This window comes from Rhinatrema bivittatum, chromosome 4 (genome assembly GCF_901001135.1).
Source record: "Rhinatrema bivittatum chromosome 4, aRhiBiv1.1, whole genome shotgun sequence".
Taxonomy (NCBI): domain Eukaryota; kingdom Metazoa; phylum Chordata; class Amphibia; order Gymnophiona; family Rhinatrematidae; genus Rhinatrema; species Rhinatrema bivittatum.
In genome coordinates, this window is record NC_042618.1 from 101,227,275 (window position 1) to 101,243,152 (window position 15,878).

A 15,878-nucleotide genomic window follows, 5' to 3' on the forward strand; every position below is an offset into this window, starting at 1 on the left:
AAGAACTTATCCAAACCTTTTTTGAACCCAGCTATACTAACTGCACTAACCACATCCTCTGGCAACAAATTCCAGAGGTTTTTTTTTTATTTATAATTTATTAAATTTCTTACATACATTTATATGAAATAAGAAAAGGAAAATAGTCTGTTAACACATAAACCATAATTTACCATATAATAAAAGGAAAAAAAAATTATTCTATAACAGACATATATAGACCCCTTTATCTGGGGGAGCCTTTTATTTACTAAGTAATAATAAAGGAAATTATGACCCATTCATAAACAAGAGAGAAACTTTTCGCTTTTACCAAACTTATTCATCAATAAGGGCTATAACTCACTTAGCCGCTTTTATCTTGAAGAAATACTTCTAGATGCCCTGGGTCAACGAAAACAAACTTATTTCTTTGGTATGAAATCATGCATTTACAGGGGTATTTTAAAAAGAAGGTGGCTCCAAGTGCTAATACCCTCTGTTTCAATATCAAAAATTGTTTCCTTCTGTGTTGAGTTACCCTCGACACATCGGGAAAAATTTGCATTGTTTGTCCACAAAAAGAAAAATTTTTATTCAAAAAGTATTTCTGGAGAACCAGATTTTTCTGGCTCTCTAGTGCAAATACCACCACCAAGATCGACCTTATCTGGATATTATCCACCGATGCCTCCAAAAAGGATGTCAAATTGGGGCTTTCTGGTTGGAGTATATCCATGTCACCATCATTCTTAGCAAGATTCTTTTTTACATTTGATACATAGTACAAATTAGAAATAATTATTTCCTCTGAAATACCCAAAATTTCTTTTGAGTATTTTTTAAATAATTCATTAGCAGACAGAAGTCTAGTTATAGGGAAATTCAATATACGTAAATTTTTTTTCCTTAACACGTTATCCATATTCTCTAATTGCCTATATATCATTAAAGTATCCTTCATAAATGCAGATCCCGATGTCTGAATAGTCGCTACTTGTGTAGCAGTAGCCACACTAGTTGCTTCTAGATCTTTCAGTCTCTTTTCGTGTTCCCCTAGGGCTTTCTTAGTATCCGAAGTAAAAAGAGTGGCCTAGTTCATGGATTGGACTAATCTCCTATCCATGTTAGTTACTGCCCGCCATACATCAGTTAAAGTAATATTTTCAGGTTCAGTTATAGTTGATCCCAAATTCGTGAGGGGTCCTTCATTACCCTCTTCTGCAGTATTTTCTCCTCCAACTGCTCCCATAACCATATCCTGAACTTTGTCAATTACCCCTGGTACCTGGGCCGTTTTTATTGCCAATTGGGGGGAAGCCTCGGTAGCACCATTGGGCTCCCCTCCTACCAGGTTTGATGTGAAAGTTTGGTTCTGGGGCGGACTCCCGGAATCCCCTGATGAAAAGATATCTCTGTAGCCAGCTCTCTCAAATTATAACTCACCCTCCGTTGAAGGTGAGCATCCATGGGGCCTCGAACTTCTTTTGCCGTTGGCGTTGAGGTTTTTACCTTCCTCTTTCTCCCCATTAGATGGTAATTTCTGCCGAAGAAAAAAAACGCCCAGGGGCGCGCCCCTTTGGCAGCGCGCCGGTGGCTGCGCGCCGCTGTGGGACTCCAGAAATACCCACAGCAGCTTCCGCTGACGTCGGGGTGGGCGGAGCTCAGGTCTCGCACTGCTCCCTCCGGTGTTCCTCGTCCTGCAGCCCCGTTTCCTCCTCTCTCTCTCTCCAAACGGCGGCTCCCCTCCAGAGTTTTATTGTGCATTGAGTGAAAAAGAATTTTCTCAGATTAGTCTTAAATGTGCTACTTGGTAACTTCATGGAATGCCCCCTAGTCCTTTTATAATCCAAAAGTGTAAATAACCGAGTCACATCTACTCGTTCAAGACCTCTCATGATCTTAAAGACCTCTATCATATCCCCCCTCAGCCATCTCTTCTCCAAGCTGAACAGCCCTAACCTCTTCAGCCTTTCCTCATAGGGAAGCTGTTCCATCCCCTTTATCATTTTGGTTGCCCTTCTCTGTACCTTCTCCATCGCAACTATATCTTTTTTGAGATGCGGCGACCAGAATTGTGCACAGTATTCAAGGTGCGGTCTCACCATGGAGCGATACAGAGGCATTATGACATTTTCTGTTCTATTAACCATTCTCTTCCTAATAATTCTTAATATTCTATTTGCTTTTTTGACTGCTGCAGCAAACTGAGCCGACGATTTTAAAGTATTATCCACTATGATGCCTAGATCTTTTTCCTGGGTGGTAGCTCCTAATATGGAATCTAACATCGTGTAACTATAGCAAGTGTTATTTTTCCCTATATGCAACACCTTGCACTTGTCCACATTAAATTTCATCTGCCATTTTGATGCCCAATCTTGCAAGGTCCTCCTGTAATGTCACAGTCTGCTTGTGATTTAACTACTCTGAATAATTTTGTATCATCTGCAAATTTGATAACCTCACTCATCGTATTCCTTTCCAGATCATTTATATATATATATATTGAAAATCACTGGTCCAAGTACAGATCCCTGAGGCACTCCACTGTTTACCCTTTTCCACTGAGAAAATTGACCATTTAATCCTACTCTGTTTCCTGTCTTTTAACCAGTTTGTAATCCACGAAAGGACATCGCCTCCTATCCCATGATTTTTTAGTTTTCTTAGAAGCCTCTCATGAGGAACTTTGTCAAATGCCTTCTGAAAATCCAAATACACTGCATCTACTGGTTCACCTTTATCCACATGTTTATTAACCCCTTCAAAAAAATGAAGCAGATTTGTGAGGCAAGACTTTCCTTGGGTAAATCCGTGCTGACTATGTTCCATTAAACCATGTCTTCTATTTGCTCTGATTTTGATCTTCAGAATAGTTTCCACTATTTTTCCAGGCATTGAAGTCAGGTTCATTGGTCTATAGGTTCCCCGATCACCCCTGGAGCCCTTTTTTAAATATTGGGGTTACATTGGTCACCCTCCAGTCTTTGGGTTCAATGGATGATTTTAATGATAGGTTACAAATTTTAATTAATAGATCTGAAATTTCATTTTTGATTTCCTTCAGAATCCTGGGATGCATCTGGTTACTGAGGCCACTGTTGGAAATAAGATGGTGGACTAGATGGACCATTGGTCTGATCCATAAAGCCAGCTTGGCCATTGTGTTCTTAGCCTTGCTTGGGTTGGAATTAATATTTATGGTGTGCACGCTATGCTTATGACAGCTTTTTATTTTGTAATTAGATACAGGCAACAGAATTCTGGAGTCAATTGAAGAGACAAACAATTGTCAAAAAGAGGCAAAGGTGAGAACTATTTAGTGGGAAAATAATTTTGAAGTGAAATCTATTTTTTAATTTAGTGTTGGCAAGAAATTACAGGGGACTGTAATTTTGGGGTAAGATTGGATAGTGCATTGTCTGGTATGTTCATTTTTCTTGATATTTTCTTTTTATTCAGCTGCTTAGAGAGAATCTGATAAAGGAATTAAAAAATTTCAGTGAGACAACTGCAAAAAAAGTGGCAGAATTGCAGGTAAGAGACAAGCTACTTGACTTAGGATCTCAGAGATAGAACTGGGGATGTTTGCAATTGCAAGTTTCTTAGCGTGTAGCCAGATGGACTTGGGACCAATGAGTTATGTTCCCCTGCCAGCAGATGAAGATGGAGTAAGGCTGTAAAGCTGACATCACAGTATGTATACCCCTGCCGTGACCTAAGCCCTCTGGTATTCTCAGTCTCCAGCAGATGGTAGACATACCTCTCCCTATGGGGAATGTCGTACCTTTTTAGAAGGAGAAATTTTACATTCAAAATTTTAGAAAATTGAGCCCTGCTCTACTGCGGTGATACCTAAAGGTCCCTCCCCCAGCTGAGAATTCCTGAGGCAATTTCCGAGATCTTTCAGAGGTGTGCCTTGGTCCAGTAGCCGGCTCCCTGCATGGACTTATGGAGTGGTGGAAGTATATCTACAGATCTCAGCCTCCCACTTCACAGGAAAAGACAACGTCAGAGCAGATTTTCTAAGCAGGGAGAGTGGATCCAGGAGAGTGAGGGCTGTTGACCAAAGCATTTACATCCAAATTTTTTTGGATTTCTGAATCACCTAACACAATAGGCCTAGGCGATGAACATCTTTACATACATAATCATAAAATAAAACAGACAGTGAATGGTCATAAAAAATAAAACAAAATTAAAACAGCACATTGCAAATCTGGAATCAAATAAAACCAATAAAAGCAACTAATAAATATAACTCTGTAACAAAACAACTTTTTTCTTTTAATTCTGAAATGTAACTTAAAATAAGCCAACTTAAAAAGAAAGGTCTTAATTTCTTTTCTGAAATTCTTAAGTGAGTCACTTTGTTTGAAGTCAATGGGAAGTGAATTCCAAAATGTTGGATCTGCAACTGAGAGAGCACTCTCGTGGGTATTATGGACTCGAGCAAGACAGGGAGATGGAATTTCCAAGAGCCCTCTTTGGGACAAACGCAAGATTCTAGATTGATAAAATTTTAAAATCACATTGGCCCAACCGCAAGCGTTTCAACTGATAGATTGCTGGGGTCCCCCATCAATCAACATGCTAGCCACATCTCACAATGCAAAGATTCCTCTATTCTTCAGTTGCAGAAGAGATTAGTTGTTCCTGGGAGTTGACGCTCTTTTCCAGATCTGGCCGGAAGGCAAGTTGCTATACCCCTTTCCCCTGTGGCCCCTACTGGGCAAGGTCATTTACAGAATCGAACTCCACAGGGGACCAATCCTACTAGTAACTCCAGATTGGTCCAGGCGTCTGTGGTATGCTGACATGTGGAGAATCCCTTGTGCCTCCCACCATACAGGGACCCTGTTGCAGCAGGGACTAGTCCTTCACGAGGATCCAACTTGATTCTGACTTTTGGTCTGGTCCTTGAGAGGGCTCACCTGATGAAGCAAGGATATTCAGCGGCGGTAATGGCCACCTTACTCTAAACTCGGAAGTTCTCCATGTCCCTAGCGAATGGGCGGGTCTGGAGAGTATTTTGAGGCCTGGTGCAAAGAACACTATCATTCCCCGCCCCCCCCCCCCCGGACGGTCAGAAGATGGCTTGAATAAAAGTTTGGTCCTTAATTCCTTGAAGATGCAGGTAGCAGCTCTCTCCTCTTTCAGGGGTGATGTGAATGGGGCCTCCTTCTCAGCTCATCCTGACATGAACCGTTTTCTGAAGGAAGGTGAAGCACCTTCAACCTCCCTTACAGTTGCCCATCCCCTTGTGGAATCTTAATTTAGTACTGGATTTTTTTGGCAGGCCCTTCCTTTCGACCACTGCGCTGTCTTTCCTTGCATTTATTGACTTTGAAAACTGTGTTCCTGGTGGCTATATGCTCGGCATGCCACATCTTTGAACTGCAGGCTTTTGTCATCCCGGGAGCCATTCCTTCTGAAGGCTCCAGGGGCATTGCAGTTACGTATAGTTCCATCCTTCTTGCCCAAGGTAGTATTGGAGTTTCATTTCAATCAGTCCATTTCGTTTCCATCCCTAGATAAACTCAAGGACACGGAGGAATATAGTCTCCTCTGTCATTTGGGCGTCGAGACTCCTAGTGCGGTATCTGGAAGTCTCAGAACCAGTCCGAAAGCCTGTTTTGTCCTTCACGGTGGAAGGCAGCAGGGTGAACCAGCTCTGCAGGCTTCCATAGGTCGCTGTATTAAGGAAGTGGTCACGAGTGCCTATGTGGAGGCTGGAAAGCCATTGCCTTCTCAGGTTAGAGCTCATTTCACTAGGGCTCAGGCGGACATTTAGACTGTTGCCTGTCGCTGTCTTCCGAGCGGCAACATGGTCCTCCTCGCACACCTTCTCCAGGTTTTATCGCCTGGACTTACAGGCCCGAGAGGATGCAGCCTTCGCATGGATGATGTTGACCAGACTGCGGGCAGCCTCCCACCCCAATCATGAGTAGCTTTTGTACATCCCATTGGTTCTGAGTCCATCTACCTACACACTAGGAAAGAAATAAAATTATCAGGTAAGTAATTTCTCTTCCTTAGTGCAGACAGATGGACTTGGCATCCTGCCCTCAGCTGCCCAAGGACCGTGCCACGGATTCTTCCGTGGAGTAAGCCTCAAATCCAAGGGATTACGGGTGAGTTTTCCTCTAATCTCTAGATTAGGGTGCTTTATATTCTTACTGGAGTTCAGTGTTTATGGTTGGTTGAGTACAGTTACGGTTATCCATTTTTAATTAAGTCCTTTCACTAGAATGTCCACAGTGGCTTTTGAAAAGAATACTGGAAGGCTGAGGTCACGGCAGGGGTATATTTTATTTATTTATTTATTTAAAATTTTTATATACCGACATTCATCCAGGATATCACATCGGTTCACAGTGTAACGCAAATATACGCCATGCATGGCGCTTTACATGGAACAGATAAAACATGTTAACAAGGGAATAAAGGGGTAAGAGAACGTGGGATAAATTGCATTAAATATTAAACAAGAATTGCAAATATATACATATGTTACTATATGTACTGTGTCCTATATGTCCTATATGTACTGTGATGTCCTATATGTACTGTGTCCTGATGTCCTATATGTACTGTGATGTCAACTTTACAGCCTTACTCAATCTTCATCAGCTGGCAGGGGAGCTAACCCATTGGTCCTGGTCCATCAGTCTACAGTAAGGAAAACAAAATGTTATAATGGAGAAATTACTTACCTGATAATTTGAGGAAAAGTAATCGTAGTCTTAGTTTATATGAATGGGAGAACTTATTCCTTGAAAACAAACACATCAGCCAAGTGAACACGTGGGTCACATGATTGACAGAACAGACTTTCAACAGTCTTTTTTTTTTTTTTTTTTTCCTAAGCATTTGTGGGATTTCCTGCACCATAGCATTCCACCTAGATTTCTCTTTATCCCCTGATGGTAGTGGACATGACTCCAGCTTTGCCACTAAACTTGTCTATTACCTCTTGGTAATACCACCAAATTACCTGCTTTGTAGAGCATTCATGCTTTTCCTACATCAGGATCTGCACAGGGCTGAAATAGTATCCCTCCTTTTGCAGACTACAGTGGTCAAATGTCTCCCACAACATCTAGGGCAGTCAAAAATCAATCTGGCTGCCATATTTTGCAACACCTGAAATCACAAGTTTTTCCCTGTCACACCCATCAGTACCCCATTCCAATAATCAAAAGTGGCATGAGTAGTGCTTAAGCTATTGTTCAAAACACCTCCCCACTCATTTTGTTCTTTATTTTACGATTGTTAATTCAATGTTGGCTTCTCTACTCATTCCATGGATGTGACTTCACAAAAAATTATATTGCACAAAGATCTTTTCCTCCTCATCCCCCAGACCATGCCAGACAACTGAGTTTTTTCCCCCTACTAGCAGATGGAGACACAGAGAAGAAAAGCTTTACTGGTTGCTTGGTACATAAGCCAGTGTACTATCTGCAGGTCTTCAGTAACTTTGTCTCCAGCAGATGGTAAAGGTGTAAAGCCTGCAGTTAGCTGCTCTGGAAAAATTGCTGCCAGGAATGACAGATCCTTTTGGGGCCCTTCTTTTGGTTAAGTAGGGGTGAGCAGGGGGTTGGTGTCCCTTGGTCAGCTTGAGTTCCAGCACTAAGGGGATTTTGCAAACCAGGGGAGCTAGGTCCCTCAGGCCCTGCCTTTCTGAGGGCATCAGTCTGAAGTTGGGTTAAAAAGAAAAAAAAGGGGGGGGGGGAGCCTGGGTTTCTCAGGCAGACTTGGTGTGAGGGAGCATGCTGTTCAGTGGGGGTCCTGTTTTATATGGGGCCACATGTTTCCTTCTGTCTGTGGCCAGACACAGCAAGTACAGTGGCAGCATGGATGTGGCACAGGAATGCACTAAAAAATTTCCAGCATATGGAAGATGCCAGGGCTCAGCTCAAGCCTACAGTTTGTGAAAGGTTTGTTACAGAAGTGTGGAGTTATGTTCCGGAGAGCCCCTCCCAGGCGCTGATATTGGGGGGGGGGGGGGGGGGGAGTCAGCTTCAAAGAAAACTGGACTTCCTGGGGAGCTAGGTCAAAGCAGGGAAACTGTGGCAGCCATTTTAGATTCTGCCATGTTTTTGGAAGACTGCAGGGAGTGTCACAGGTCTGCCAGGTGTTGGCTCTAGTGGTCAGTTGTATGAATGCATGGGGGGAGGGGGAGCCTAATGGACCATCTATGCAAGCAGACTTGGAGCATGCTAGAGGTAACGTTTTAGCACAGAATTTTTGCTTCTTATGCTTAGGGCTGGCTTTTTTTTTTTTTTTTTAAAGCAAGAAAGAGCTTTTAGTCTGGGACATGAGCATAGGGCTTTATCAGGGAGACCCTGTCCTCTATCCCTAGCTCTGGGTGCCACCATGGTGGTGATGGCATTGTTGTATGATGAGTGGCTGCCTTCTGGGATAATTCTCTAGGTAAGGATACAGGGGTAGCTCTAGATGATACTGACAGACTCAGTTGGGAAGATTGCCATTCAAAGGCAAACTGCTCTTTGGAGAGGATTTGGAAAATCTACTCAAGCATTCCAGGGATGCCAAGACTCTTACCAGAGGATAAGCCTCTGTCTCGAAGCAGTTTACTGTGATGCCTAAGTTTCACGAGGCTAGGTGTAACTGCCCAGGAAGAAGATTGTTGATGCAAAGGTCCCAGTTTGGTAAGCTTTGCCCTTTCAAGGTAGCTGGAAGACTGGAAAAGATGGGGCTTTTGCTGGTTTGGCAGCACTCGAGACTCTGGAACGGTTTCTTCGATTGGCAGTGGTCCTGGTGCCAGAAAGCGAGCGGGGTCAGGGTCGCTATTCCATCTATTTTGTGGTTCTCAAAAAGGAAGGCATGTTCTGGCCTATTCTGGATTTGAAGAAGGTGAATACATTCTAAAAGTGCCTCATTTTCACATGGAAACGGTTCGGTTACCACTGTGGTGTGAAAAGGGAGTTTCTGATGTCTCTGGACCTGTCTGAAGTATGTCTGCTTATTCTAATGCAGAGGAATCAAACATTCCTATGCTTTGTGGTGTTGGGAGGTGACTTCCAGTTTCAGATACTGCTGTTTGGATTTGCAATAGCCCCTTGCACGCTCAAAAATGGTAGGGGTTGTGACAGTGCTGCGAAAAGGAGTCATGGTGCATCCTTATTTTGGACAATTAGTTAATACAAGGGAAAATTGTTAGCAAGTGATCAACAAGGTGGTTGGTCTGCTACAGGAGCTCAGCTGGGTGGACATTTTCTTTTTCCCAAGGGCAAGCTTTGTCCTTAAGTTTTGGAGTATCTGAGGGTGCATTTTGAGACTTCTTGAAGGTGTTTAACTAAAAAGAAAACTGAAGCTCAGGCACATTTCACGGCTTGTAAGTACAGTGTCCCAGGGCTTAGGATTATCTACAAGTTCTGGGCTCCATGGTTTTGTCATCTGATCTCATCCCTTGGGCAATGGCTCATAGGTGCCCTTTGCAGAAAGCCCTTATCTCAAGATGGAATCTGCAGTGTTAGGATTATAGGGTCAGGCTTTCCCCTTCAGGAGGAGACCACATTGAACCTGACCTGATTGCTCTTCAATCAGAATTTGTCCAAAGGGATGGACTTGGAGCTTCCAGATTGGATAATGGTGACCATGGATGCCAGTCTGAAGGGCTGGCGAGAGCCCTCTGTCGAGGGCAAACTTCTCAGGATTTTTGGAGTATAGGAGGTGTCCTGGTCCATCAGTTGCTTAGATACGGGGGGATGATATAAGGGCCCTGATGGCTTTCCTGGTATAATTAAGAATCAGGTGTCAGTTCGGTTGGACAAGATGACAGCAGTGGCATATGTGAGCAGGCAGTGAGGCATGAGGAGTTTGATGGTGGCCTTGGAAGTGAGTCATTTGTGTCAGTGGGGGAAGTGTCATGTGAAAGCTCTGTTGGCTTCATACACAATTGGGGTGGAAAATGTTCAGGTGGATTTTTTTAAGCAGACATGTCCTGAATCCTGGCAAATGGGAGTTGTCAAAAGAAGCTTTCATGCTGCTTAGCTTAGAGTGGGGGACTCCACAAGTAAATCTGATGGCAGCCAATATACTGTGGCTTTTCAGCTGCAGATGAATTAGGAGCATAAGACCTGGATACACTTGCTCAACCTTGGCCTCTCAATTCTCAGTTGTATGTGTTCCCTCCATGGCCTCTGCAAACGATTCTTTGGATTGAGACACATCCAGGAACGATGATTCTGGTAGCTCCAGAAAGGCCCAAATCTCCTTGGTTTACAGATTTGATCAGATTATGAGCATACCTGGGAATTCTCCGGGTTTGACCTGGAGACTCCAGAATTTTAATGGAATTGCCAGGTCTCCAGGCCAACAGCTGTAATCGCTGGGTGTCCTACTGCTGCTTTGTTAGTGAAGCAGCCAGCTTAGAAAGCGTCTGGCCTACATGGGCCAATTGCCTCCTTCCTTTTCCCTGCCCTGTGACCAATCAGAGGCCTCCTTTCTTCCTGAGCCTGTGGACCAATGCAAGCAGGAAGGGAGGAGGCCTCAGATTGGCCTGTAGGAACAGGAAGAAGGGAGGATGCCAATAGCAGAAGCAGCAGTAGAAGATGCTGCTGCTATTGGCTGGAAGAAATCTTCCTATCAACTCCAGGAGGAGGTTGCTGCTACTGGTGAGTTTGGGGTGGGGATAGGTAATCAGTGAGGGAGGGTATTTGTGCATGTGTGTGTATGTGTATGTATCGGTGGCAAGCCAGAATACTGTCTCATCCTTCCCCGTACCCATTCCAAGAATGCTGAAGGGGTTTCTTTGCGCTCTTGTATTTCAAAAGCTTTTGCTGCATTCTGATTCCTAGGTACCGCTTCCCTAACTCCCCTCACAATAAGACTTCGTAAATCACTCATATGAGCTCTGTCTGCTGCCTCTTTATTATCCCATCAGGGGTCTGTGTTAGGGTACTTTTGTTCTGCGGGGACTGCCGCCCCTGCGTCCCCAGGTGGGTGCTCTTTCCCATATCCTCATACCTGCCGCTCTAATCATAGCTCGTTCTTCTCCAGTAAATAAGATACTGAATATTGACATCAGTTCTGCCCATGTAAATATATTAGGGCCCCAAAAATTATCTAATTGATCTGCTAACCCACTTGGATCATCTAACAAGGATTTCATTTCCTTTTTAAAGTTTCTCACTTCCCCACTAGAGAGAGGATTACTCATGTATCCAATATTACCACCCCCTATAGGTACCTCCCTCAGTGGATACAGGAGGTCTGGTTTCTCCGGCTTTTCTGATCTTTTATCTTTTCTCCGAGCTCCAGGTCCCAGAGGATCTGGGAGCGGATACTGCTTTAATTCTTTATCTAGCCCAGAGGCACCACTCTTTCCCCCCCCCCCCCCCCCTCCTCCGATATTGAGTCAAGGACTGTTGAAATCAACAGGACGAGTCTTCCTTTCCTCAGTCACTGGTCCCCGGTGTCTGCGATGAAGTGGATCCAAGGCGAGCCCCCAGCTGATATAAACAAGTAAACAAATCTTTCTTGGAAGGAAGGAGAGTGAAAACAAGTTTAGTGAAATAGTAAGTGTAAGCTTTATTCATGAACTTGCAAGCACGGGTGTCTCACAAAGTAGGCACAGCCAGAAAAGCTAAAGCATCTTTTTGTACATTTTTTTTTTTTTTTAATTTTTCCCCTCCCCTTCCTCAAGTTGCTTAACCTATCTGGTGCTTCCATTTCAGTCCCAACTTTGCTTCAGACACCTCTCACGTGTTACCTACTTTTAAATATGGGAATATCACGCTTCTGTGTTCTGCTTCAATTCCCTTTTTTGCTCTAACAGCAATTTTGCTGCTGCCAGCCTGTCCTTGCTCTTATCTATTCAAGACATTGCATTAAGAAGAACACACACACACTATTCTTTGTCCCAAAACACACTAATAGGAAGCGAGAGAAGGAGTGTTGGACTGTGCAGCTGGGCTTGTTTCTAACCACTTCTAACTACTAGAAGTTTCGCTAGTTACCTTTACTTTATAAGTAACCAAAAATTAGAATATAAGAATAAAGAAATACAATTCTATTTCTATACTATATTACCCTCTAAGAGCAACATTAGTGAGACCTTGCTCAGTTTCTTTGTTCCATTTTGAGCAGTCTGTTGAATTGCCACCTTCTTGAAGGTCTGCTTTAGAGACAAGCTCTCTCAGCTCAAGCTTGTATGTTCCAGATGTAAGTAGGGTGCTTCTTCGTTATTTGAAGGTGAAAAATGGGTTTAGGAAATCAGATCTGTTTGGACATCAGAAAGGGGAGCATGCATTCAAAACGATTGCCAGATGGATTAAGCAGATTGTCTACTTACATTTCTAAAGGCTTAAGTCTTGAGGGCCTCAAGTTGCACTTTGAGGGGGTTGTGAGTTTGTGAGTGGAGTTTCAGTTGTTGCCACAGTATCTGGAAGGCAGCAATGTGGTCCTTGCATACATTTGTGGCACTACAGATTGAATGTGCAAGTATCCGAGGCTTCTACCTTCGGGGTGGGAGTTCTACAAGTGGGGTCTTTCAGCTTTCCTCCCAGTTGCTTGGGTAGATCCTAATTGTCTGGACTGGTCTGCAGGGAGTGATGAAGGAAAAGAATTGGTTTTTACCTGCTAATTTTATTTCCTCAAATATTCCCAGACCAGTCCAGAATACCACCTGTTCATGCTTCCAACTGTTCTTCTCTGTGTGTGTGTGTGTGTGTAGATTAGATTATGATTGCGTATTCATCTGTTCATTTCACCCTCTTATAGTTTAGCCTTCCCCTTGCTTGTGGTGATGGTATTGGTTACCTTGGATATTGAATTACTGAGAAACTGAAGATTGCGTTCTGGCTTATATACCTGGCAGACAGTAAAGCTTTTCTGTCTCTATCCACTGATAGGGAAGAAAAAGTGTTGTCTGGACTGATCTTGGAGTACTTGAGGAAGGAAAATTAGCAGGTAAGTCTATTTTTCCTTTGAACTTAGCACAGTAGCATGTCTTTGTGTCCTTGACATTGTAAAGTTTTTCAATGAGCTGAAGGATTAGGTATGTATATTTTTTTTTCGAGGTGGTGATTTGGATTTTAGGATTACTCTTACCTACAGAGCATTGAAGTTTAAACTACTGAAATTATTTGGGGGAAATAATATGAAAAAAGTGTGAGTACAGAAGTTAAATTTGGCATTATTGCATCATAACATGGTTTCAACAATTGGGAATTACTGCACAGTGATTGTGAATGTCAATTTTTGATTGATCCAAAATTGCAGATTTCTGGTTTTGCTAATATCAGATCATACAACTATTCTAGTTGAGAGTTGGAATAGTAGAGTAGCTGAACTGATCTGAGATGCTAGAATCTTATATAATACAGGATCATGTATACAGGCCCTGTCATGGACAATTGAATCTTTTAGAAATTCCATCTGTTCAACAAGCACACTTTTATATAGTACTCGGGAGACCTCCTTTTCCATTGCCGCACCTGCACAATGGAATCTCATTTCATTTGAACTTACATCTTTGGATGATGTGAAAAAATTTAGACAGTTATTGAAAGAGTATTTACTCCGACATGCATACAATATATTTTAGAGTGGTGTTAGCAGAATAAATCCTCTCAAAGATGTGAGGTTAATGATATATATGTTGAGTGACTGATTATTCATTCCATTTATATGATATTGAGCTTTATTGTTTCTGTGAAACATATAAAAATTGTTATTGTACATGTCAATTTTATGTTTTTATTATGTATGTTGATGTAAATCGCCTAGGCCTCTTTGTGGTAGGCGATTAATAAATTTTAATAAATGAAATGAAAAAAAGGAATATGTTGGTTAACCCAGTAGACATTCCTGTTTGAAACTTGAAGTTATGTAAACTCTTCTTTCAATAGGAAATCAAATCTAAGCAGCAGGCTGCTGAGGAGGCAGGACATCGTTTCCTGGAGGAATATCAAGCCTTTCTGGAGGAGATGAAACACTACCAATTGTCCCTAAAGCAAGGAGAATGCCTGTTGGACAACAATGGTTAGAGCGCAAAAAGAAGCAATTGCTGCGATTTGTTTGTGTTATTGGAGGCTTGACCTGCAAAACCTCTCAGTCTACAGAATGGGTTTTATTTTTTAAAAAATGCTAAAGACTGGGAATGGGAGACAACTGGATGGTATAGTTAATGGACAAAAACAAATTTCATCTGTAAACAGTGGTAAACAATCATGGTCTGTCAACCCTTTGGAAACGTACATGAACGGAGCAGGTGCCTCTCAAGTTAAAATGTTTGCTGCTTTTGCAGATAACGTTAGGGATTCAGAGGACATATAAAATGGAATTGCCTTCAGACACCTGGAATGGGGGTGAAGCTCACTTGTCAGGCAGCTCAATCTCCCCAAGCAGTATCTGTTCTGTAGAGGGAATGGATGATTTTGGTTCAGCACCTTTTAGAAGTAAACACATTTACTAAAATACTTTACCTGCCTTGAATGCTGAGCCTTTTAAAAGGGTACAAGAGGGAACTCTCCTGATTCACCAGCTTGGCTGTTTTGTGCTGGAGTTTGAGCAAGACTGAGCTTCATCCTTTAGCCTTGTAGCTTTCTCCTATGCATTTCTTACGTCTGGGGGGGTCTGTGGTCACACCCACTGCTTGTCCTTTCTCATTCTTGCTCAGTAGGCGAGAACTGACCCTGTTGTCTTAGTGCTGTAGCCTTCTACTCCCATAACTTTTGGAATAAATAGAAAACCTTTAAAATGTTATAGCTTAAATACAGATGTCGATGCAGTATTATGATTTTGTAGTCAGCAGCACACACATTCTCACTAGCTAAACAAGCAGGAGGAGGCTCGATTTGCAGATACATTGGGAAGAAACTGAAAGAAAAATGTCAGCCCCAAGCCCAGTAGAAACTGAGCAAGAGGAAAATACCCCTGAACAACCAAATGAGATGTATAGAACCTTTTTTAGGGGATGTATTGAAGGCATTTTCCCTACTTTGAATGTGTCTGCAGCAATACTGCTGTAATATATTTTGGCCTGCTCTCCTATGCCCTTCCCCCTTCATTTTTTTTCAGTTATTGCAGAGAATCAGTCTCCTGTCCTGTGCACTTGAAAGTAAAGTCTTAGTAGATAGTTCTTGTATTCACATGTTAATATAAATATCTGTTTTATTTTCTTTAAAGAGCTTTTACAATTTTTTTCATACAGATGGCAACAATAAAAATTTTCTCTCATTAAAATGCCCATGATCTTGGGAGATTTTTATTTAAAAATTCCGATTCTCTTGCTTTCTCCATTGTGTTTTGTAGTCTCTGTGTTTCTTGTTGGTAGCAGCTTGACCAGTGGCACTTCTGTTGTGCCTTTATTTTTATTTAATCTTAGTTTTATATACTGTCATGGCTTTTGTGTGCCTGCTGGCTCCTTCTCCTCCGCAGAATCACTGCCCTAGCTCCTTTCAAGTTTGGTCGCAGTTTGGCTGGTTTCTCTGGGAATATGAGTCTGAAATGCCGGTTATGTTTTTGGAGGTGGCTTCTTCAGGATCTTGGTGACTTGCACATTTTCTTTTCATATTTAACCTATTTTTCCCATTCTTTCCCTAAGGTATCCCAGCTAAGTGTTTGGTTCTCTCACCCTGGCTCAGCTGAGCTTAAACAGAAGGAGTCCCGGTAACCCAAAGTCCCTATTATATGTAATCATCCTGTTCCTTCCCCAGCATGCCACTGCCATTTAATTGGAATCTCTCACCCTGGCTTGAGAGCTGGGCTTAAAGCAATGAAGGTTGCACTGGAGTGTAGTGTTGTGCTCATCCAGACCCCTTTTCTCTCGGTAAAATCATGTGTGCTGTGTATTAGAGCAATTCTTTTCTCTACATCAACAAGCCCACCTATGGTTTGTGACTTGTGGCCCTAATTCTAGG

At 42.5% G+C, this 15,878-nt stretch overlaps 1 protein-coding gene across 6 annotated transcripts in view; it reads left to right on the forward strand.

The window, feature by feature from the left end:
• Positions 1-15,205, forward strand: part of LOC115090003 — a 74,338-nt gene extending 59,133 nt beyond the window's left edge. For all 6 annotated transcript variants that reach the window (XM_029598536.1, XM_029598533.1, XM_029598534.1 and 3 more), the window contains 3 exons: positions 3,229-3,290; positions 3,445-3,519; positions 13,866-15,205. In XM_029598536.1, the coding sequence (XP_029454396.1) occupies positions 3,229-3,290; positions 3,445-3,519; positions 13,866-14,003 (275 nt within the window). In that variant the 3' untranslated portion in view covers positions 14,004-15,205. The remainder of the gene's footprint in view (positions 1-3,228; positions 3,291-3,444; positions 3,520-13,865) is intronic.
• The last annotated feature ends 673 nt before the right edge of the window (positions 15,206-15,878 follow it).